The sequence below is a fragment of the Chaetodon trifascialis genome, chromosome 19 (genome assembly GCF_039877785.1).
Source record: "Chaetodon trifascialis isolate fChaTrf1 chromosome 19, fChaTrf1.hap1, whole genome shotgun sequence".
Classification (NCBI taxonomy): domain Eukaryota; kingdom Metazoa; phylum Chordata; class Actinopteri; order Chaetodontiformes; family Chaetodontidae; genus Chaetodon; species Chaetodon trifascialis.
In genome coordinates this window covers 8,729,771-8,752,558 of record NC_092074.1, presented here as the reverse complement: position 1 = coordinate 8,752,558, position 22,788 = coordinate 8,729,771, and the positions used below count along the sequence as shown (strand labels likewise).

Sequence of the window (22,788 nt, the reverse complement as noted above, 5' to 3'; positions counted from 1 at the left end):
AGCCCAGACAATAAATTGAATGATTTGGTTATTCCTGGTTTACTGCTGAATATTAGATCAATGTAAGTTTGATCCAGTGGAACCTTGGATTACTTAGCTGAGGTTAAAATGATGTGTTATTTCCTTAAGCCTTTTCCTATTTGACTTCTCAACAATTACTATAATATTTAGACCCCAAACTAGAATTAACTCTCAGTTCTGCTCAGTTCTTTCAGGTCTTTGATGCTTGATGAGGGAGGTCTGTGTGTACCAACAACAGGGAAGGACGTGTCAGGATAAAACAGTTATGACAGTAATGCATTCTATATCCACAGAGCTGCTGAGTTTAGTTTCTTCGTCTTTCATGTCCATAAGCAGTCAACCACCCCTGCTCTGTTTTTGGTCATTTCTATTACTAGTGGTACCACACCAGTACTTGGTATGCAGTGTTGGGCGATGAGTCCATTAGCCATGTTTCAGACAAACAAAGGACAACAAAGGAAGCAATGCTTCTGATGTGTAAATATCCCCCATGTACGTGGGTCCCATGAAATGCTTGTATGATTTCTTGTTCGAAGTGCCTCAGCTGCATATACTGGTATAACCGTCAGCACAGACGACAGTGGATTGTTGTCACATTGTTGGAGTATCTCAGTCCTGGAATTACCCTTAGGATGGACAGTGCCTTGTCTGAGGAAAGCGTCAGGGGACTGTGGGTCACAACAGTTGGAATTAGGTCCAGTTGCTTTTCTGGTGTCCAGTATCACAGAGAAGGAGGTGAGCTGGCTCCATGAATCCAAAGTCGTGGCTTGTCTCCATTGCTGCGTGTTTGTTGCCCAACAGCAAGACAGTGATAGAATCAGGAGGGTATGGAACTAATGTAACTAACAATGTAACTAATTGATGGCTTTTTGTGTCAGGTCAGTGATCATTTGCATTTTTTATTGTTTTTGAAACAAAAACCTTGTCAACTTTTGACTTGAGATTAGCAGCATCTACACCTGCAGGACCTGCCCGACCGCTGTTGTGCACCACCACTTTTCTCCCAATTCCTATCAAGTCTGACAGTGATACTTTCATGGTTTATTTATTCATTGTCCACTAATTTGCTGTATTCATTCAGTGTTTATTCTCAAACAAGTCCAATGAATTGTGCACACAAATATGCTCAATGTCCATAGCTCTACATTCACAAATTTAAAAAATATTTCAACACTGTCAAAAGTAGTTACAAGTTGCAATTAACAAACAAACAAACAAACAAACAAACAAACAAACAAACAAACAAACAAACAAACAAACAAACAAACAAACACATATGACACAGCTAAATCCAAAAGCCAACAGCATTTGCCATTCAATTTGAAAGTTTGAAAAAGGCAATGCAACAGGTACTACTGCTGCTAGTGTAGAACACAGGTGAATATATAGGAAAGAAATAATCCCTGAGTAAACCAGGAACAGTTGTCTGTTAAGCAGAAGCATGTATGGTGACATGAACTGATTATCATCATGAATTATATACAATTATATGCTGTTGAACTGGAGCAGTGTCATGGGGGAATTTCCAGTGAAATGTGGACAATGCCTTCATTAATTATCTGGTGACATAAAAATATCACCAGGGTATTAATGTCAGTGACAGGCTATAAATGTATCCTACTTACAAGTGCTGAATGTGTAGTCAAAACACGACATAGCTGTTTCTTTTTGCACCAGAACTCAATTGTTGTTGACAAAACAGGGAGCTTCTCGTTTGTTCTGGTGCTTTCAGCTGAATCATATGGTCCTCATTAGCAGGTCGAGCCGTGGAGCTGTAGATGTTCAGACTTTGTATGATTCTTGGCATCTGTAGGACTTCTTGTCCACGTTGACGTTGAAATTTCACAGGCCTCTTGGGCAAACTCTAATGAGGATTTTGTGATACGGTTGTAAGCTCCGGAACAAGTGAGTTAGTGGACCTTGAGTTAAGATTGTTTTGGTAACCGCAGTTTTATTCTCATGTCTTTTGATTTAATATGAAGCTACTTCCAACTGCTTGGTAGGTTGGCCACTTACAACACAGACTGGAAAAAAAAAAGGGGGGAGGGCTCACTAATTAACACGTTACATCTCATGACACATTGTGACGGATTTTATTAGCTTTGGACTGTTTTCCCCTTTACAGTCTTTATGCCGGCTTCTGGCTGTAGCTTCTTATTTACCATACTAAAACATGAAAATGGTGTCCCTTTTCTTATCCAACTGTCAACAAGACACTGAATAAGCATATTAGGTGAGTGAGGGGTATTCAGTTGGTTCTGCAGCCTCACTGCTAGATGCCGCTCCTATGCATTGGTCCCTTAAATATAATACTGTTGTTGCTCACATTCTTGTTCCTAAGAACCATGCAGATTGCTGCTAAAAATGATAGGAGAAGTCAACATACATCCATTAGATTTGGTAAAGGTGGACAAAACTATTTTTGTAAACATTTTAGAGGCAGACTTGACAATGAAACATGATCTTTCAGCTGTCACTTGATTAAAACATTTAATTTCCCAAAAAAAGTCTTTCAGCCCAAAGTCACTGTCTTTGACTCTGTGATCTCTTGGAAAGAGGACTGTGCTTCGACTTTGCGCTTGATGTCGGTATGAACCATATAAATGCTGTTGTCATTGATGCTGTTGGAGACGTGGCATGAATTAGAGCAACGCTGGTTTAGGCAAAACCAGCGATGCTGCTTTACCTCCCTTTTGAAGCTCTGGCTGAAGATGTAGTAGATCAATGGATTGTATACAGTGGAGCTCTTTGCAAACATGCACGGCAGGAGACTGACTTCAGGTGGGATGGTGCTACTGTCTTGGAAAATAGACCACAAGCTTACCATCCCATACGGTGCCCAGCAGCCTATGAAGCCTACGCTGATCATTACAGCGATCTGCAATAGAACAGGAGGATAGAGTCAGTAAAAGTCCCACAAGATCTCTGAAAGTAAAAACCTGTCTTTGACATTATGAGGAGTTTCACTGGTATATAAGCTCCATTGATATACCAATACCTGTCAATATGTCCACTATGGACACATTCAAAGTACATTTTTAAAGTCACTTCCATATTCTGAACATAACTGTAGACTAACTCCTGTAGATCTCTTTGACATCCTGATGGTTTGCATGTTGCTGAAGATGATTTATTCTGCTAGAGCTGTATGTCCCATTACCTGTTCATCTTGAAATTTGTTTTATCCAATTGCTGCAAATTAACATCAGCTTTATACCCAATATGCATTACATCTGTTCTATTTCTTTTTTCTTATGTAACAGTGTTTAACTGTAGTGCACTTGTTAATTATGCAATCCAAACTAATAAAAGTCACCAATTAACAGATTCAGGAGATCAGGGCAACATACAAAGAATAAGTCTGTTTTAATATGAACTACCCATACTGCAGCTGTACAGCGACTGGTTTTCAAAGTGCCTAGTCCTAGGTATATTTATTTCATACAACAAAACATCTCATGTCACTTTGAAAAGTTAAATTTGGCCACTTTTCCTCTATACCAGTAATTTCCAACCAGGGTTACTTGTTCCTCAGAAGGCACTGTAGTTGCCAAGGGGCCATACGCTATTATGTACAAAAAATATGTTCAGATACTGAGGCAGTTGTAACACTTGAATAGTTTGTGTTGCGATTGTGTGAGTGAAAATTTACAGAGCGAACATAAGTCTCAACAGTTAGACAAAAAATGGATAAATGCTCGAAATGGTTAACTACAGGTATCAATGGATTAAGTAATTGATGAATGGTTGAAATAGTTCATTAAAGGACTAATGATTGAAATGGCTAAACGGAATGGATAACTGTTATATAGCTAAAATTAAAGGATAAACTACTTGAAACAATTAGCTCAAAGTCATGGATAAATGGTTAATGGATAATGGTTAGGCCTTAGCAAATATAAAGGTATCTCTTATTAATGTTAAGCTGATGATATCCAACTGTTTGTCTCTTTTAAGGCTGATGAGACTGAGAAACTACAACTACTCACTAAGTAATTCCTTAAAATAGCTAAAAGCAATGGATAAATGGTTAAAATAGATCACTAAATGCAATAGAATGGTTGAAATGACCATCTACTGCCACTCCAGATGGTACAATGACTAGAAACTTATAAATATTAATAGTGTTTAATATCATAGGCCTATGATTTAAAATCCAAATGAACACATATGGAACATGCCAAGTGATGTTAATAAAGGGATACTGGAGATCATCTGACAGGGCTGTGGGGGTACATCAGACAAAAGATACTGCTCTATCCTCTACACCCACACTGACAATGACAAGTGATTCCTAAGCAACCACTGGGTGTGTTGGAATTTGCAATATTGAGCAAGATACTATTTCACAATGCCCATACAATAATTTTTCTCCTGGACTGCAACCATGACATGTTAGAGAGGCTTGCATACTCCTGTGACCTTGAGAGCTATGCCAGAAGGGGTTTTGTACCCCTGGCAGGTTCAAGTAAACTGGACAGGTCAAGGGTGAGGAGGCAGACTCAACAGTCTCCGGATCTCCAGGATGAGGACAAAAAAGTGTGAGTTACAGAAGCGTTACAAATGAAAACCAAATCAGACTGAGGTGGAGAGCGTTTGCCAATGGCCTATGTTCTGTAGAGAAGCAAAGAGGCAATAACTCAAGCAGGTCATATAATGATTTTTAAATTACAGCCCACTCTCCGTGTAATCAAGAACTATTCAGTTCAGTGTTCAGCTCCCAAGGACAAACTGGTGTTGAATTGTGTCAAGGCATCCTGCACTGAGCATTACCAAACCTATAATGGACCTTTCAGATCAGAAAGAGTTACTTACTATTAACAGCCTTCGATGGAGCTTGACAATGTTGGGGACTCGGTTGCTGTTGTTCATCGACTTTTTGTAGGTGAAATAGAGGTTGATGGTTATTCCAAAGTAGCTGAAGATAATGATGATAGAAGGCAAGACAAGGTTGAAGGAGAACATGGAGATGACGAAAGAGAAGCCCTTATTTTTCATTTGTCCCCAGGCAAGAGAGCAGGACAGGCCAAAGGGCTCTGGGCCATACTGTCCCCAGCCCAGAATGGGGAACAGAGCCCAGATAAGAGCATAGAACCAGATCCATATGCACAGCATTTTCACCTTCTTCCAGCTGATTTTCTCATCTGCAGAAGAAAAAGAAAGGTTGTTTAGTTTCTTGTTGTTTAAGCATGCTATACTGTACATTATAGATAGGCAGTCCTTTATTAAGGCACCTATGAAGGCTGCTTACATTTTATGTAATTTCCCCAAATTACATGTAGACTGCAAGGATTAATGCAATAATGGCAAAATAATAGAGATGAAAACATTGTTGTAAGACCCGACTTGCAGGAAAAAAACAAACAAACAACAACCTGCACCTCCTCATGATCTCTTAGGCAGGGACGTTTATGACCAGGAGCTGCTATTTTAGCGTGGCCCTCAAAAGATGTTATAAAAACTGAAATGGTCCTTGACAGGAAAAAAGATTCTGCACCTGTGGTCTAAACCTTGGTAGAGTCTTTTTTTTTTTTTCAATATTAAGAAGAAAATACATGATTAATGATGATTTACAATATTAATCAAAGTAAATTGGAAGATTAATTGTTGATTTTATTTTCCAGTAGTACCATCAAGGCTGAGTGTCAGCTTGAAATGCATGTTTCTTATATTAACTAAGAATAATGCAACCCTAACAATAACAACAATAATAACAATAATAATAACAACACCTGGAGCTTTATGCCAACGTGCCAGTTGCCATCAAGGCCACTGAAATTAGATATCAGCTTAAAAGGCAATAATTTCTTATATGCATTAATATAAATTAGAATTAACAATCAAATGACCCTGTAGTCTCCATGCTGTACTATCAATGCAGGAATTGTGAGAACAGCTACATTAATTATCATTTATTCCAAAATGATTCCAATTACTTAGAATACATTATTTCCACTGGTTAGAATACTTTATAAGCCTTCGTATAAGTTGTCATGGATGATTATAGGCATTTACTTAGTTTTAGAAATCTTATAATTATGATATTATGATATCATCAATTATGATAATGTATTATACATGTGATTATAATATATTAAACACGTGACCTTCATGGAAAACGTGCAGTGATTTAAAAACCCCAGAGAGTAAAGAACCTTTTGAACTGTTCACTTAAGCTTACAGATCTGTGTCACTGTGTTGCCATTGATTGAGTTTGGTGAGGCAGAATTAAGTCTTAGGTCTCTCACTGCTACTGCTAAAAGCACCCTTTTCCACAGTAAGAGTCACCCCTTACTTAATGATGCAAGTGTCTGTTGGAGCACAGGAAATGTGAAAATAAGATTTCACAGGTTAGAAGTTGCTGCATAAAATTTTCATTGTGATTATGTTCTCCAGTTTTCAAGCTCAGAACTCACTTGGCGACTGCAGATTGAGGGACACAAGGAAGCGCACTATGGCCAAGATTGTCAGGTTCATGATGCTGGCGACACCGAAAAAGAACCCTGCCAGACCGTAATATATACAGGTAACATCTCCCCCAAGCCAGTGGTGGCTCCAGGCAGAGGCCACAGCCAGGGGATACATGGTAACAGCTGCTCCCAGGTCTGTCACTGCCAGATTCACGCACAGCAGCTCCGGCGGCTTCATCCTAGATGACCTTTTGACTGCCATGACGATGACCAGCAGATTTCCCATGATGGAGAGAACACCTGAAACACACAAGAGGATGAGACAGAGAGGGGAGGGATAAAAGCACCTGAAGTAGTTTGAGTGAACCATGATGTGGAATTCATGCGAATAGAACCATAGAACACGTATAGAACCATAGAACACATAAAAGCTACCTATGTCTTTTGATTGCATATACAAAATGTGTCTCTGTGGTGAATAACATGCCATTTCTCCCCTTGCATATGACAATGGTAATTTCACTGCAGCAAACATCACAAAATTGTCATTGCAGCTTCAGAAGCACAACTTATTGTTGGTGGTTTTAATGGTTTAAAGGGAGGACGAGGAAAGAATGGGGGGCATGAGACCCAGCAGAATGAAGCCTCGCACACATTATTAACAATTCAATTCACAAACCGCCTGAGGCGTACTGTCGTTCTATGTTGGGCAATGCTTGCACTTTAGGCAAGCATTAAAGGCCAAATGACCTAATCCAACATAACACAGAGCTTCAAGCACAGTTTAGAAAACACTGTTAAATAGAGTAGATTTGGGGGGGGGGGGGGGGGGGTTCCTGAGCACAAATATAACATCATTAATTCTATCTTATGGGACAGGTTCCTGACATAACAGGGGCAGCCAAGGGACACTTGTTTAGGCCATAAATTGAGGAATCCTCCGTTTGTTTTGGACACTCATTAACTTGATGCATCCAAAATAAAACAGCATGCTCCTTCTGAACTGACAGGCAGACCAAACACAATGAATACACATTAACCAAACATAAGTTAAACATGAGGTGTGTAAAGAGGGGACAATCATGTATGTGATGTATGTAAGGGTGAGTGAAAGTGTAAAACAAACACTGGGTAGAGGTTGGGGAGGCTGCCTAGAAGCCAAGATTGGGGACAACTACTGAGTAACACAGAGATTTTGTACTGTAAAAGCCCCAGAACAGATGTTACAGGTGTGACTTACAACAACTCCCCGACTGATTACAAAACAGACAGTCATACCTTAAAGGCACAGTTTGACATTTGACTTTTTATTTACTCATCATTCCCTTTCTTGCCAAGAGATAGATGGGAGGATTGATACCACTCGCATGGCTGTTTGGTAATTGTGAAGCTACAACCAGCAGGGGTAGCTTATCTTAGCATACAGACTGGAAGCAGGAAACAGTTAGCTTTGCTCTGTCTGGGAGTAACCAAATCAATCTGCCAGCACCTCTAAAGCTCACTAATTAACACGTTATATTTTGTTTCTTTAAATGACAAGCTGTGGTTTTATGGGGAATATGTGCTAGACTATTTCTTGCTTGGGTGCAGTTGATTCCTGGAGTCAGGCAACAAGGGAAGTCTCATTGCACCTAGCTAAGAAATAGTCATCCAGTGAACCCCCTTATATAACAACAACCTGTCGTCTTTACACTTAGTACAGATTAAACAAGATTAAATGTATTTATTAGTGAGCTTTAGAGATGCAAGTATGATTTTTTCCCCAGAGGACAGAGCCAGCCAAATTGTTTCCATCTGTGTCCAGTCTTGAATGGGGGAATGCTATTGTCACCTGGATGTAGAGGAACCAGAACTTCAACATTTAAGAAGAAAGCCTCGTTCCACATCACATTGGGTGGATCAGTCCATATATATAAAAAAAAAAATTCAAAATACTGTTGTTTATCCAGTGGACATGGACACAGTCAAATACCAAAAGATTAAACATCATTGCATCTCACACAGCTTTATGAGGCATCTACACTCCTGCAGAATCACGCCACCTGAGAGGAGGCAAACAATGTGGGCAACGCTCAGGCAATGTCATTTCTCTTTCAGTATTATTGGAGGAGTCTGGAACATCTCCAACTGCGGGCACCAGGGCCTCCCAGCATAAAGCATGCCGAGAGTGAACGTCTCAGAGGCCTCACAGGAAAACTACCATGACAGCGCATCAATGAAACATTCCTTCATTTGACCTTTATTCTAACTCAGGAATACATTGAGGAAGAGGAATTCATTTACAATATAGCTGAGTAAAAAGCATAGACAAAAGATCCTAAAGACCAAGGAACACAAAAAGGAAGCCAATCACTGAAGCATGCTCATTAGGCCCACATTAAAAGACAGCAAAGAAGTAATGTAAGAGGTTAAAAAAACAGCAAGGTCCTTATAAATAAATACATCCCAGTGTCTATCATGCCTTACAGAGAGACAGGGGGTCACCTAACATTAGCATACAGATCACACTGATGAGTATTATAATTATCACCATTCTAAATCTTAGTGCAGAGTGATAAACAGCATCCAAGGGCTTCAGATTCACAGCTGAAGCATACGTTTATAAGATGTCATCATAATCCAAGACAGATAGGAAAGTTGCCTCGATAAGCGCATTTTCACAGCCAAAAAAGTTGTAACTGCAGAATGTACATTATCTGCCATGCGGTACAATATGGTATCGTCGTCATAAAGATGCATGTTACATGACAGAAGAAACAATTTCATCAGTATAAAGAGTGAACAGAACAGGCCCCACTCCTGGGGTTCAGATGGTTCAGAGAATTCACAGCTTTCCACAATTTTGCTGGATGTGAATACACTTTGGTATTTAAAACAAATACTGACAACTTTCCTGTGCTACTTGATATACTTAAAGAGTAGCAGTGCTGAGAGAGCCTCCTGGCTCAAACTGAAGCTGCATTCAGTGTGTTCAGACTACTTATGGAGAAAGTGTTAGATTACGAATGGTGGAGTACATGAAACACAAGTGTCAAGACATTGAACCTTCACCTGCACAGCTCGAGGCTTATCACCTCTAATTACAGCAAGCCTGCAGTGCTCCCTTTGTTGCGTAGCTTGAAGTGGTGGTGGTGGTGAGAGGTGGTGATTTCTGAACATCCTTAACTCCACAGCACCATCTTGTTCCTGTCTGTCACACTCTTGCTGACATGGTAACATCTCTTTGGGGATGCTACTTGGGTAGCAGGCAGAGATTGGCTCAGAGAGCTTGTGGGCAAACTGCCAGACAACAATGTTATATATTGTGGAGTAGTCTAAGTCTATAGTGCAGACTCTCCATTTTTGCTCACTTGGTGACTTCATATAACAGAATGTTGGGAAAGTGGAATAGTTTGTCCACATCGTAGTCTATCAACACAACACTCTATGATCATTAGCCAGACTCAAACTTAATCATGAGATGCAAAAAGAGGGCACAGATCAGTAGGGTGTGCAATGTATGTATGGGTGAGTGAAAATGAGTGGTGTAAAGAGGTAAAACAGTTGTACAATATGTACCTTAAAACAGATAGATACATTGCTAAATGAAGCAGAAGAGAATGCTTTCTTCATCCTAATCCTAACAGGGATTAATAATGGACAATGGTACAATATTGACTGGAAAGGGATTACATGCGAGATGGAGTGAGAGGAGGGTGCAAAGGTGGAGGGAGAAGACAGGCAGGCACAGTTTCGTACAATCCCTCAAATGTCTCTGTCTGTTTATAGCTCTTACTGCAGCCCTTGAATTAAATAGTTTCATAATCATTTATTAATTCCCATATTTTATGCCTGTGATGTGACTATTAGTTTCATTTTATGCCTCACTTCTGTGATATTTGTGCAAAGCATCTGAGAAGAGCCTTGACTGAACCTAATGACCTGAATCAAAGCATTCATGTTAGCACTGAAACCCACTTTCTTTCAGTCCTAATGAGAGAGGAAGTGTTGTGCATTCATCCTGTGTCATAGCAGAGAACTGCAAGGAGATGAGCTGTGATAAATGTAACAACAACCCACCCTTTCCCATTATTTTCTCCTGGTACACAAAACCAAGGTGTTTGAACGTCAAAAGAAACGAATAAACAAATCGGGTGAAAACTGTTCAAGAAGTCTGAGGCACTCAAGGCAGTAGTGAATTATAACTACTTAATGCGTGGCTATTAAATCCAAATACAGGTAAGCATACGCATACAAGTTTCAACCATTAAGGCCTTCTTCAGAGAAATACAAGGTGGTTGCCTTTGGGCTCTTTTAACTACAGGTTGGCAGTCACATGAACAGTATAAGTAGATAAAGTGACACGACTGGCCATGCTCAGCAGTGGAAAAACAGCCACATTCAGAAACATCTCAAAACACCTTGATATTTACGTTCTCAGTACAAATGATCGACCATATTCAGCAGAGGACATCACAAGTAGTAAACAAAAGCAATGACTATATACACAGCATCTTAATATTCAAGTTCTTAGTACACGGGGGTTTCTAAATGCAAGTTCCCCATTCAAACCTGGGTATTGTGTAGCTTAAAGTACATTTATCTAAAATGATTCTCTTTGTAAGAGCGTTTTTAATCTCCACCTCTTATTGAGTTTTCTATACAGTCTAAGCCTGATACCTTTAGTGTATTGCATTTGCCAGGGGCAGCTTCTTAATAATGTAGAGCTATGGGGTGTTGGGGGTTGCCAGTTCTCATAGCATGTTCATGTTCAGCCAGTCTTGCCTTCAGTTTAAGATTATTCTCCCAATTCAAAAACAAAACACTAAAGTCTGTAAACCACATATATTGCAATTTAGAAATGACTTAATGTTATACTTATGTCAGGAAAAGCACTTGGTATCATATGTGGGAGCTGGGACCCGACAAGCCTGAAATCGACATTTCCCAGCAAACCAAGGAGAAAGATAAACTGTACAAACTGAGTTTTTGTTGGAGCTGGTTCAACCATAAGACGTGGCTGGCAGGTTGTGGTGCAGTCTATGCGCTTTTCTGTTTCCCCTGTATCCTCTTCAGAAGTGACAAATGTGACTCGACTTGGACAAAGACTGACTGACTTAAAGCACCTCTCCGAACGGATCAAGAAGCATGAGAGATCCAAAGTTCACATGGAAAACTGCGTAAAGCTAGCTGTGTTCGGAAAGATTAGCATAGCAACGCAACTAGATTATGGGCACCGAATTGCTGTAAGAAGGCACAATGAAGAGTTAGATAAAAACCGTATGTAATAATAATATAGCTGTGGAAACTGCTTTGTTGTTTCTCTCAGGCTGTGACCTGCAATGACACATTTTTCTGCTTCTATGGCAGTGATGCTGTTCTCTCCAAGTAAATGTTGCATTTTTTCTTGATTAGAGAGGGTATTAAAATCATCTGTGTATGTTTAATTTTTTAACTTGGTTCTCAAGTCTTTGTATATTTTACATTTTAATAGGACATGTTCTGTTTCGTTCTCTCTTCATATAATAACTTAACCCACACTCACCGTAGACACTTCCTCCCTCCACTCACTCACTCACTCACTCACTCACTCACTCACTCACTCACTCACTCACTCACTCACTCACTCACTCACTCACACTGTTAATTTGTTTAAATTCAGCTGAAATCATTCCCTTGTTGTGAATTTATCCCTTGATTGTATTGTACAGTATTTGATAGCATAAATTCTATTATAGCTGTAAATTGTTACTTTTTCTTTGAAACTGTGAAATTAAATTATTATTGTGGAACTGTCGCCATTTTAATGCTTATGCTAGATTAGGCAGGGAAATCTGTTGGCACACCAGCCCCATCAAGAATTCTTTTCACCAGCTGCCACTGCTCTGACCCCTCCATTTTCTTGACCATAAGCGCTTCTCTGAGAGAAGATCTTTCAGATGCCCTTACCATCAGCTAACATGTATACTTCCAACCTGCTGACAAAAGACCCCAAAGAGCCCATCTTGTATTTGCCCTGAAGAAGGCTTTAATAGCTGAAACACGTAGGTACGTACTTAACTGTATTTTAACTCAATAGCCATGCATTATTAAAGACTTTTTAATTTACTACCTTCTTGAGTGCCTCAGGCTTCTAAACTATTAAGATCCCCAAACTGAAGAGCACCAGAAGGACATCACCCCCCAACCCCCCCCCCCACCCGCACTTGCACTCCTTGGAAGATGTTTTTTTTCTTTTGACTGAAAACAAATCAGGTTATTACAGCACGCGCATGCTGCTCTCACACGTTTTTATTATTTTTCTCAAAATGTATATGGCTGCTGAACAAATTCAATCCATGTATTATGCACGAGTATGCTATAAATCAATTTGCAGCAAGCTATAATAACCCTTAATACAATTTCCTTTAATAGAAATGGGGTAATCCTAATAGTAAGATACTCACTGGCAAAGCCCGGACATAGTGTGGAATAATGTAATGTGTGCTTCAGTAATTGTCAATACTAATTGAGAATATACATGAAAACATTTGGATTTCACCACAAGAGGGAAGAAGTCATAAGGTCACTGAGAGGTGACTTCTTCAACATCTGATTGCTCTTAGTGTTAATGGTGCTGAATTACATTTCCAAATAACGTTCTACTTATTTGAATATAAACTTAACTACACAGGATCGGCCTCATACTCCTCCCATGTGGATGACAGGGAAATAAGCACAGATGAACTGCAGATGTGAACGTCAGTACTCAACCACAATGTCTACACCAGCTCTGTTTGTCCACCACAAGAAACAAATAATTGGGAAGTTTTATCACATGATGGATTGTGAACCGTTATTACATTGCCTCATAGATCCTGTATCAGGATCAGCTGCCTGTCTCCTTTTTGATCAGCTGGCTCACTATCATCCATCTTTCATTACTCTGTGAATCTGCTTTTGGTTGTTCTGTAGATTTACTGCCCTATGACCAAAATCCAGGCAGATATTATATGTGAAATAGACTGCCATCCTGGCAGATTATTACAGGCAGATCTCTGTGAGATGACAGCGCTCCTGTGGAGGGAGGCTGTGTGCAGCAGTGAGCATGAATGAGTCTCACAGCATGGTTATTTAAGTCTGTATCCCCAGAATGAAATGCACTGCTGTGAATGTGCCCTGAGAAACGTCTGTTTGACGTTGTCCAGTTTGTCTTCTATGTAGACCACATGAAGGGTTTTAATGCATCTTTTAATTTTATGACTCAGTTCTACCAGTTTATATGACCACTGCATGATGTCATAATTCTCATTTGTTTTAGTCACATCAGAGGACACTGCATTGATGCTCACTTATTCTCCCATACTTTAACCTTAATCCAGACCTCTGCATGCCTCACGCCAATCTCAACAAGCATTAAATGACTGACATTGTGGGGGCCCTATAGTGTGACAGCGTGAAAAAAATTCTGTCCCTCCAACGTTAATGAAAAAGGTGCACACGCGCGCACTCACACACACACTCACCACGAACCTGCTCACAGCTTCCCCTGAGAATGTGCTGCTCAAGGGGATGAATTTGTGTATGGCTTTAGGCAACATGGTAGCTCTCGGGTCACACTGAAAACACTTAACGGACATTTCTAAGTTAGAAGTGTGTTGTTTGAAAGTCACTAGAAGAATACCAGGCTGCAGGCACACAGCGAGAAGGTGTGCGTAAAATGGATTATGGAAAGGCATTATTAAGTGTCTCCAAATCCTGGAGAACTTAATTCAGCACACCGAAGCCTACATGTATTTTCACTCACACAGAACTTAAAAAGGACATACAGTATATAAAGCCTCTGAGCGCAACATCACATCTTATTGTATCACTATCTCAAGCTAACGCACGGCTTCAAACTTACCTATAACCAGCAGATAACAACCTGCGCCGATGTCCAGCGCCGGTGATAGAGCGGAGGCGTAGATATCCATTGGGACTGTGAGTAACAGAGAAGAATGATAAAAAAGATGCCAAAGAAGAGATGACCCGTCTCCATGAGATGGAGAAAGGTCAAAATGTACAGCCACTGCAGCTTTCTGGTGTCAGATCCATCTGTACTCAAGTAGGGCGCAGAGAGGTTCTCAGGGCGCAGCGCGCTGGCTTCCTCTGCTCCGGCTCAAGCCTGTAGCTTGTATAAGGTGCGTTGCCTGAGAGATGGTTAGTAAGGGCAGGGCTACATCCAACGTCTCCGCTGCTGCTGTGAGACTCCATGTCAGACTTCCCAGCTCACGCAAGTGTGTGAGAAAGAGGCGAGGAACATGTTGAACTAGTGCTATACTGCACACTAGTCAGTGCTTAATCACCCCCGAATCAACTTCGTGTTAGAGGCAGAAGACAGCTTAACAGGAGAACATGAAAACTATTCATTCATCAGTTCTTTCATTCACTCAAACACGAATTTTGGATTTGGCTTCTGGTTTCTTGCAGTTTGAACGGTCCCAATGGATAATCATGTTATATATTTTATGCATGCGGAATGATCTTCTATAAGTCCAGAGGGCAGATGCCAGGGTGCGTATTCTTCACGGTTATATAAAGGCTGCAGCTAAGATGAGGATATCTAATCTCTAAAGCCTTAGGCTCAGTTACAGATTTGCCGAGTAGGTGCGGGGAGAAATAGCCAATTTATGGGTTTTATTCTGATTAATGCTATTTTAGGTTTTATTTTCCTGACCACGTTGTGGGGACATAAATCTGTTTACACAGTCACATTGTGGGACAAAATGCCTCATAATGTAAATCATTACATTTTAGGGTGTAGACTTGGGTGAAGTAGTGGTTATGGCTATGGTTGTCTTCAGGTAAGTCTATGTAATGTCCACAAACGTAATGAAAACCTAATGTGTGTGTGTGTGTTTGTGTGTGTGTGTGTGTGTGTGTGTGTGTGTGTGTGTGTGTGTGTGTGTGTGTGTGTGCAGGGTCACAGCAGACTGATTTTTTTCTCTTTAAGTCGTTTTTCCTCTTTGAGTCTGTGCATCATTGTCGACACCTGCAATAGAAAATCCGTTGTTGACACTCAGTGACCCGTGCTGTCCAGACAGTCTGTCAGAAATGACAGTCCTGATTAACAGTCAGATGCAGGGCAGGGCACAGATGGAACGTCTTAACACTGGGAGGAGTGGGTTGGTGTGAAAAGAGACAGCATGGTAATACAAGACTGTCAAAATATAAAAGACCTTTCTGCGTCGAGAGTATGAAGCTATTGGTAAATGTCTTTTCTGTGGCAAGTATTTGGAGTTGACAGGTGTTGAATGGAGTGTTGTTTGTCGGACAAAAGGCTGACAAAAACGCTTGGGGGAAGGTGCAAAATTATTTTAATTTGACTTTTATAAATGAGAACCAAACAGAATTTTGACAACATGCTGGCCTTTTCTAGCCAGAGGTGTCATCTGAAAGCATCAGGACTTTAAGGTTACATATAGTGTCAAAACCCACAACATGATACTGCACATGCAACTTTTATTTGTCTGTTAAATGGACAAAAATAATACTATAAGTGATTGCTTTTCCCATCTATGACAGAAGTAACACCAGCACTGTTCAGGCAATAATGTGAGAAGCCTCTGGCATTAAAGGTAACCTCTGGAGTTTTCACTGTAAACAAAGGCGGTTTATTTGTTTGTAAACAGAAGCAGTTTCTTTTACAGTCAGTCGACCCGTCTCACAGGAACATGTTGTGTTTATGCTTGTGATGAACTGCATTTCTTATATATTCAACTTGATTTGTTGTAGTCATCATCTTTCTAGAAGGGCCCATCCAACATTGTCCCAAGACCAAATGTTACTGCCCTTTAACCTCCTAGGACCTGGTGTCCACATATGTGGACATCACATTTTGAGTTGTCTAGACCTAGTATTGTGGTCTAGACAACAATTTTGCTCTACAAGGGCCTGGTGTCCACATACAAGGACATTATACTGCTAATAATAATAATAAAGTATATAATATAATCATAATATATATATATATATATATAAAAAATCTATAATTCTTTATTTTTACACATATCAGGTCCCAGTCAGCCCAAAAAGCAAAGAGAAATTGAAAATGCATGCCTTGCAAGAGTTCGGGTCTTAGGAGGTTATAGTTGGGGCAGAGGTGAGAATGAAAAATGGGCCCTCTGACTTAAAAAAGACATTTTAGTATCCAAAACATACAGCAAAGGCCTCCATGCATCCCACCTACACCTCCACTGTATTGACAGCTGACAACCCTCCCATCCCAGCCAACCGCCTGCTAAGGTTGGCAGGACAGCCTCCAAGACAGTGGGAAGGGCATCACACCCTACAACAGGTCTGAAGGAGAGTGAATATGCCAGTACCCAGTCACTCAAGTGGAAAATCTGTTCTGGATGGAAAACAGCTATGCGTGTTGTGTGTGATGCAGAGGGTCAGGGGACACTGGGAGATTGACTGACTAGCACCCAGTGTAGCATGGGTGGCTACATTGAGGTGGTGGTCCGAGTTAACCAGCCATGAGAAGCTGCTGTCAGTCTCTGCTGGAAAGATGGAGAGACTGGTGGAGCTTTCACAGCCACTAGCAGCACATTTGTAGCCATTGGAGAGAGAGTAGAATGTATGTGATTATGTGCACGGCGCCCCAAGACGCCATGAAAAATATTACTGATAATACAGTTCAGAGCCAACGATGCTGTTACATACCCATCTGAATGAGCAATACAGAAATATAGAGCAGTGTCACACTTCAGATACAGTACCAGTGCAATGCTTGGATGGCACAATGTACCACACACAAAGTAAAATTCTCTCTATGAAACAAGAGGAAGCATATGGTGTTCTTCAGTGTAAGGAGTGGGATTGGATATATTCCTATTTTGTGCCAAGTATGTATAGGAGGCACATTAATTATGATTTTTCATGAAAAGCTGCCTGTTTTCCTCAAAAGTCATTAGGTTTCTAAATGGCATCCAGCAATCTCTACTGCAGCATTCTAACAATAACATTATTGATGATTTATTATTTATTGATTTATCTAGCAGTACTTTAGCTTAAAAGTTACAAAAGGATTATAATTTGTTACCCATTCCTTTGTTACTGATTCCTTCTTGTACCCCAAGAAGGGGTAGCTACAAATGGCTTGTTTGAACAGTGCATTTTCATGAAATAAGATGTGAGATTTGCAAGATTCTATGTTCCTCCATATCCTTAGCTTTGAGATCACTTGATTTGAATGAAGGTTGTGTTTTGTTCTCTTGCCGTACCATAAACACTTGAGAACTCAGGAGTTCTCTGCTCCTCTCATATCCCAGCAACGTGCTAATGATAAACATGAAAGAAACTCCTCCATGCAGAGACTAATTAAGATGCAGGTGCTTGTGCTGTATTGGAAATGATGACGTTCTTCATAAACCGGGAAGCTTTTCATTATGCCTACAGCACATTTTGAGATGAAGACATTTGCTTAGCTCACAGGCAGAGAAGACACACCGTAGAAGTTAACCCAGACAAACAACCAGGCAAAACCAAATGTGTGCATTTCAGGATAACTGACTCGTCTTCCAAAGGAGAGCTGAAAGATCCCTTCCACCCACCCCCAACTGCAACAAGTCTCCTCCAGAAAAGAGCTCAGAAATCATAATACTAAGTGGGGCAGCCAGAGTGTTGCTTTGTGGAACTAAGGTGTCGATAGCCTGACAGCGGTGCAGATTTTCCTATGAAAGGAGCTGCTAATGAGCCGCTTTTCTCAGTGGAGGAGAAAAGGTTCAAAATTACTGTGCTCACTGCTATTGTGTGGTCAAGGCAACAAGCATAATCATTTCTTCTGAGCGTAAAAGTATCTGTGCAGTTTTGGACGATGATTGACACTGTGTAATGTTTCTGTATTATCTCTGTTTCTAACTTGATTCCAGTGGTATCTGGCCATGTGCACAATATTTGGTTTTATTTGTCCAGGTTGAGAGATATCTGTCTGTGAGATTTCTACAACAGAGGTGGATGGAATTGCTTGTTGGGAGTTTACAATATATCAATACATCAATTAGCTGACCTCTGAGAAGCGTGGAGCTAGGCTATAATAATTTTTGTTGTGTTCTTTCTTTGCAGTAATGGCCAGTTAAATGGCGGGGTTTTATCTGACCTCGTTCTGCAGAAGTGAGGTTGTTATAGTGTGTATAGTGTTATTATTTTGTTTTGTTATTCTGTGTATTTATTTGTGTTAGTTTTTTCTCTGTTTCTGCAGTGGAGGTGTGGCCTGGCGGTGCTGCGAGCAGATGGTGCACCTGAAGCTGATTCCACTGATTCTCCTCATGATTTAAGCAGCGTGGCAGCCATTTGTCCCTGTGCTTATAGTTTTCTTAGAAACCTTGTCTCGTGTTCTAGTCGCCTGCGTGCGTATCCTGTCTTTGTTGATTATTAGTCACAGTGTAGCTTCTTAGTTTTGGTTTTCTTTCATAGTAGTGTGTTTTGTTCCTACTTGCTTGCCACAGTGTAGTGGATGTTTGTTTGTTTTTTTTTTGGTTTGTTTTTCCTCTAAGATTGTTTGTTTGTTCTCGTGTTGTATGAGTTTTGTTTATTTTGTTCATTATTCTTAATAAACTGTTTGTGATAAACAGCTCCCTTAGTTCTCGTGCTGATTGTCTGCCTCTTGGGTCCTACTAAATTTCCGTTGATTTCTTAATCGTAACAGAGGTGAGACATAGTGGCCTGCGGAGGTGGACGGATAGCATGTAGAAAGCAAAACAACCTATTCATACTGATTCCTGAGTGGATTTTGTCCTAGTGTGGAAGTGGCATTGCTTTTCCTGGACTAATAAATCACCTTTATCAGTGCAGATGGTGACACTAAACCTTCACATAAAGAGCAGATCTCAAATAATTGCTGTATCTCAAGTCAAAGAGCAGAAATAGATTTCTGTGTGAACAAAGCAGTCATCAAAACGATGTATTCAGTGCAAACAAACCTGGTTGTTTACAGCTCCACGGGGTACCTTTAACCGCCAGAGCTATCTCCTCTGCTCATTAGTGGGCATGAGAGGGAGGGGAGTTCACTTGTGATGCAAGCACTTACTTTTCAGGTTTTCCACATCTCGCTGGCTGCTGCTTTGTGATTTGCTGCATGCTCTCTCTGCAACGAAGGTGTGCCGACATGATGGCGTGTTGACAACAGGTTGTCACTAGCTTTCATAGTCCTCCAAGGTGAGATGTCCTTTTTTTTGTATGTGAAGTGCAGGACCCCCTGGCAAAAAACTGAAGATTGGTTTGAAGGAAATCCTGCCTTGACAGGAACATTGTATTTCTGTGGATTTTTTTTCCCAAAATACGTTTCATACATGAAGATGAAGACCCTTTAATCTGCAGCACCTAGTTAAGTTTCGTTTTATAGATGTATTTAATTATTTCCACATATTTCTTTCTCACAGTTCCATGCAGGGCCATAGAGAGAGAGTTTTATAAACACTGAGGTCCAATTACCCCCTGGCAATTTCTTTTACTTTTCACTAAATTATTTATCTCCGTTAGCGGTGGAAATTTGCGCATCATGCTCCACATACTTTAGTTACAAATACCACTGTGGTTATGCTCATACTATCTTCATGTCCTCTTTTTTTATTAATAATGTGTTTTACAGTTTTGCTATAGTTTCCCTCATTAAACTTTAATTCATATAATATATGTAATGCAGAGTAATCTACATTTGTAAAATATTCTCTCTTAAATACAAAATATTGATTTTATTATTGATATTGATTTTAGTACTTGTTGTCATAACCCGGCTCTAGGCCATGACAAAACAAAGGGAAAGGACGCAAGGTTTCAAAAGTAACATAGAATATTTATTAAATTAAAGGCAAACTTAAATAACTTACAGGATGAGGTGTGTGAGTCAGTGGCATTAGTGGTGTAAATGTGAGTGAGTGGAAAGATGGTGTGGTGCGGGTGTTGTGTGGTCAAATAATACTAAAGCAACATAACAAAAGATGATGACACCAGCCAGAGTTGAGGGAAGAGAAGAGACTGGGGGCTCAGCACAGGTTGGACATTCATCCTCCTCCAAAGCACCGGGCCCAGGTGCTTCAGATTAATGGCTCCACCCTCCACACATGATCCTCAGGTAGAGACAGAAAGTTAGTGACAATCCCATGTCCATAATCATACGCCCACAGGGTCGTCACACTTGTATCTGTACAAAATTTATCAGTTTCTGCACCCTAATCCCCTTCTCTGGTGTGCATCCACATGGGCTCCAAACACAATTTGAATAAATACAATGCACTCAGCCCTTCCCCTATATCCAAATGGAAAACAGTTTGCAGCTGACCTTTTGACCCCAATTTCATTTAGTGAATGTTTGAGAATGGAACATTACGTTCAGTAAACTACAAGGTACCGCATGTTCCATGTAGATTAGACCTTGAGTCTAACCTTAAGGCTCTCAACCCACTCGATTTGTCAAACATATTGACAGACCAAATACATGCAATTCATCACCTCCTTGCCAACTGATTCCACTGTGACATCCAACCAGGAAAATGTTAGCTGCATTCAGACAAAATCCTGTTACCAGAGCAGACAAAACATCAGCCTGACACATTATATTATGTGCAGAAAGTTTAAAAGGAGCTCATCATGTTAATAAATGAGCTTTAGGGGTGATAGGAGATGATTTTACTGCCTTTGGACCAAGCCAGGCTGGCTGTTTCCCCTTGTTTCCAGTCTTTACACTAAGCTAAGCTAATTAGCTGCTGGCTGTAGCTTCATATTTGATGGACAGATATGAGAGTGGTATTGACCTTCTTATCTAATTCTTGGCATAAATGCATGTATTTGCCAAAATGTCTAACTGCTTTAAGTAGGACTAATGAGAAGGCATGGCAGATCAAGGGAAAATGTGGATCTTCTACAGCTGATAAAGCACAGCATGCGGTGATAAAGTCAAAAATGTTGCCCACCTCATGTCTGCACATGAACATGCACAAAACTGCAGCCGAAGGTTAGCGTGCATGAGAAGAAATGATTTTTATTTCTAATGAGAACATTGTGGAAAGACGCACAAAACTCATCATTTTCAAGCAGCTGTGAATCAGATACAAACACAATAAGAAGAAACTGCATTCAGAGGATAAAATCACTGTTTTGCCAAGCTAAACAGCTTGTTTTAAAATGGGTACACACCAGCCCTGTCACCCAATTAAAGTCTCTGACAAGTTTTCCCATTTGAGACACACTCCTCATTAGTGTTGTATATTCTCAGTATGTGTTAATTATAAAAGGTTTGAAACATGCATGCTTAATTAGAAAGATACATTACATGACATTACATAATTGACTTCCTTATGTTAAGATCAAGAAGGACACACACACACACGCACGCACGCATGCATGCACGCACGCACGCACGCACACACACACACACACACACACACACAAACAACACAAAGGCATTTTCATGTTTAACAGATGTGTGTTTAGACCATTCAGGACATGCTATAATTCAGAATTGTCAATTTTTCCCCACTGGTGAATTGCACAACATAATCAATGTAATCATCCTATGTAGAATACTACCCACATTATCTGTACCATTCTTCCCTCCAATCTGGCCATCTTCTTGTTTTTCTTTTTTTTTCTTTTTTTTTTTTTTTAACTCAGAAAACATCAAAGTCCCTTGTGGCCGAATTCATGTAGAAGAATCTTTTCATATGTGATCGATCCACTCCATCTATGGTGCATGTGCACCATTGGGCATGATTGAGATATATGAAAATTATATAATGTGAAAGCTACAGGAACTCAAGGTTTCAGCAGTGTGGTTTACATTGATAATAGCTACACAGTATTGTAGCTCTATGAAGAAGTGACTTTTGTATATCAGGCACACTATAATTCAAAGCTCATTTTTGGAGGCTGCCAATTCTCCTTGACCACAACATGTGGGGGTCAAATGATGATGTATTGTGAGGATGGGGATTGGGAGTTCAACAAAGAAATAGCTAATGAGAGCTCAAGAGAGGGTCACATTCACAAACAGACAAATTAGATTTTTATTTATTTATTTATTTATTTTACTGCTCCTTGGAAATAAAATCCACACTTTCTGCTTCTTGTGCCCCAGTGTGGACTTCCTAACTTGATAAAAGAAAAAAAAAAAAAAAAAAAAAAAAATAGAGAGCAAATTTTATTTCAGTTTTATCCACCACATTTTGAGAAATGTGGCTTTTTGCTGAGAGTTATATGTTACAGGTTAGAGGTTTGATACTCCTCTAATGTCTGAATAAATAAGTAGCTCCAGTCAAGGCTACAAACAGCTAGCATGACCCCGAAATAGCCTGGTGCATCACGACTCATAAAACCGAAATGTGCTGTTGTGCTTTGGTCTTCGTACAGAGTTAACAAA

The 22,788-nt window shown here is 40.1% G+C and overlaps 1 protein-coding gene across 1 annotated transcript; it reads right to left on the bottom strand.

Moving 5' to 3' along the window:
- Window positions 1-1,090: 1,090 nt before the first annotated feature.
- On the bottom strand, window positions 1,091-14,569 carry opn8b (opsin 8, group member b). Its single transcript, XM_070987992.1, has 4 exons — window positions 14,296-14,569; window positions 6,438-6,731; window positions 4,837-5,165; window positions 1,091-2,899 (listed from the first exon to the last, which is right to left on the bottom strand). The coding sequence occupies exons 1-4, from the start codon at window positions 14,363-14,365 to the stop codon at window positions 2,534-2,536; spliced, it is 1,059 nt and encodes a 352-aa protein (XP_070844093.1). The 5' UTR covers window positions 14,366-14,569; the 3' UTR covers window positions 1,091-2,533.
- Between the last annotated feature and the right edge of the window lie 8,219 nt (window positions 14,570-22,788).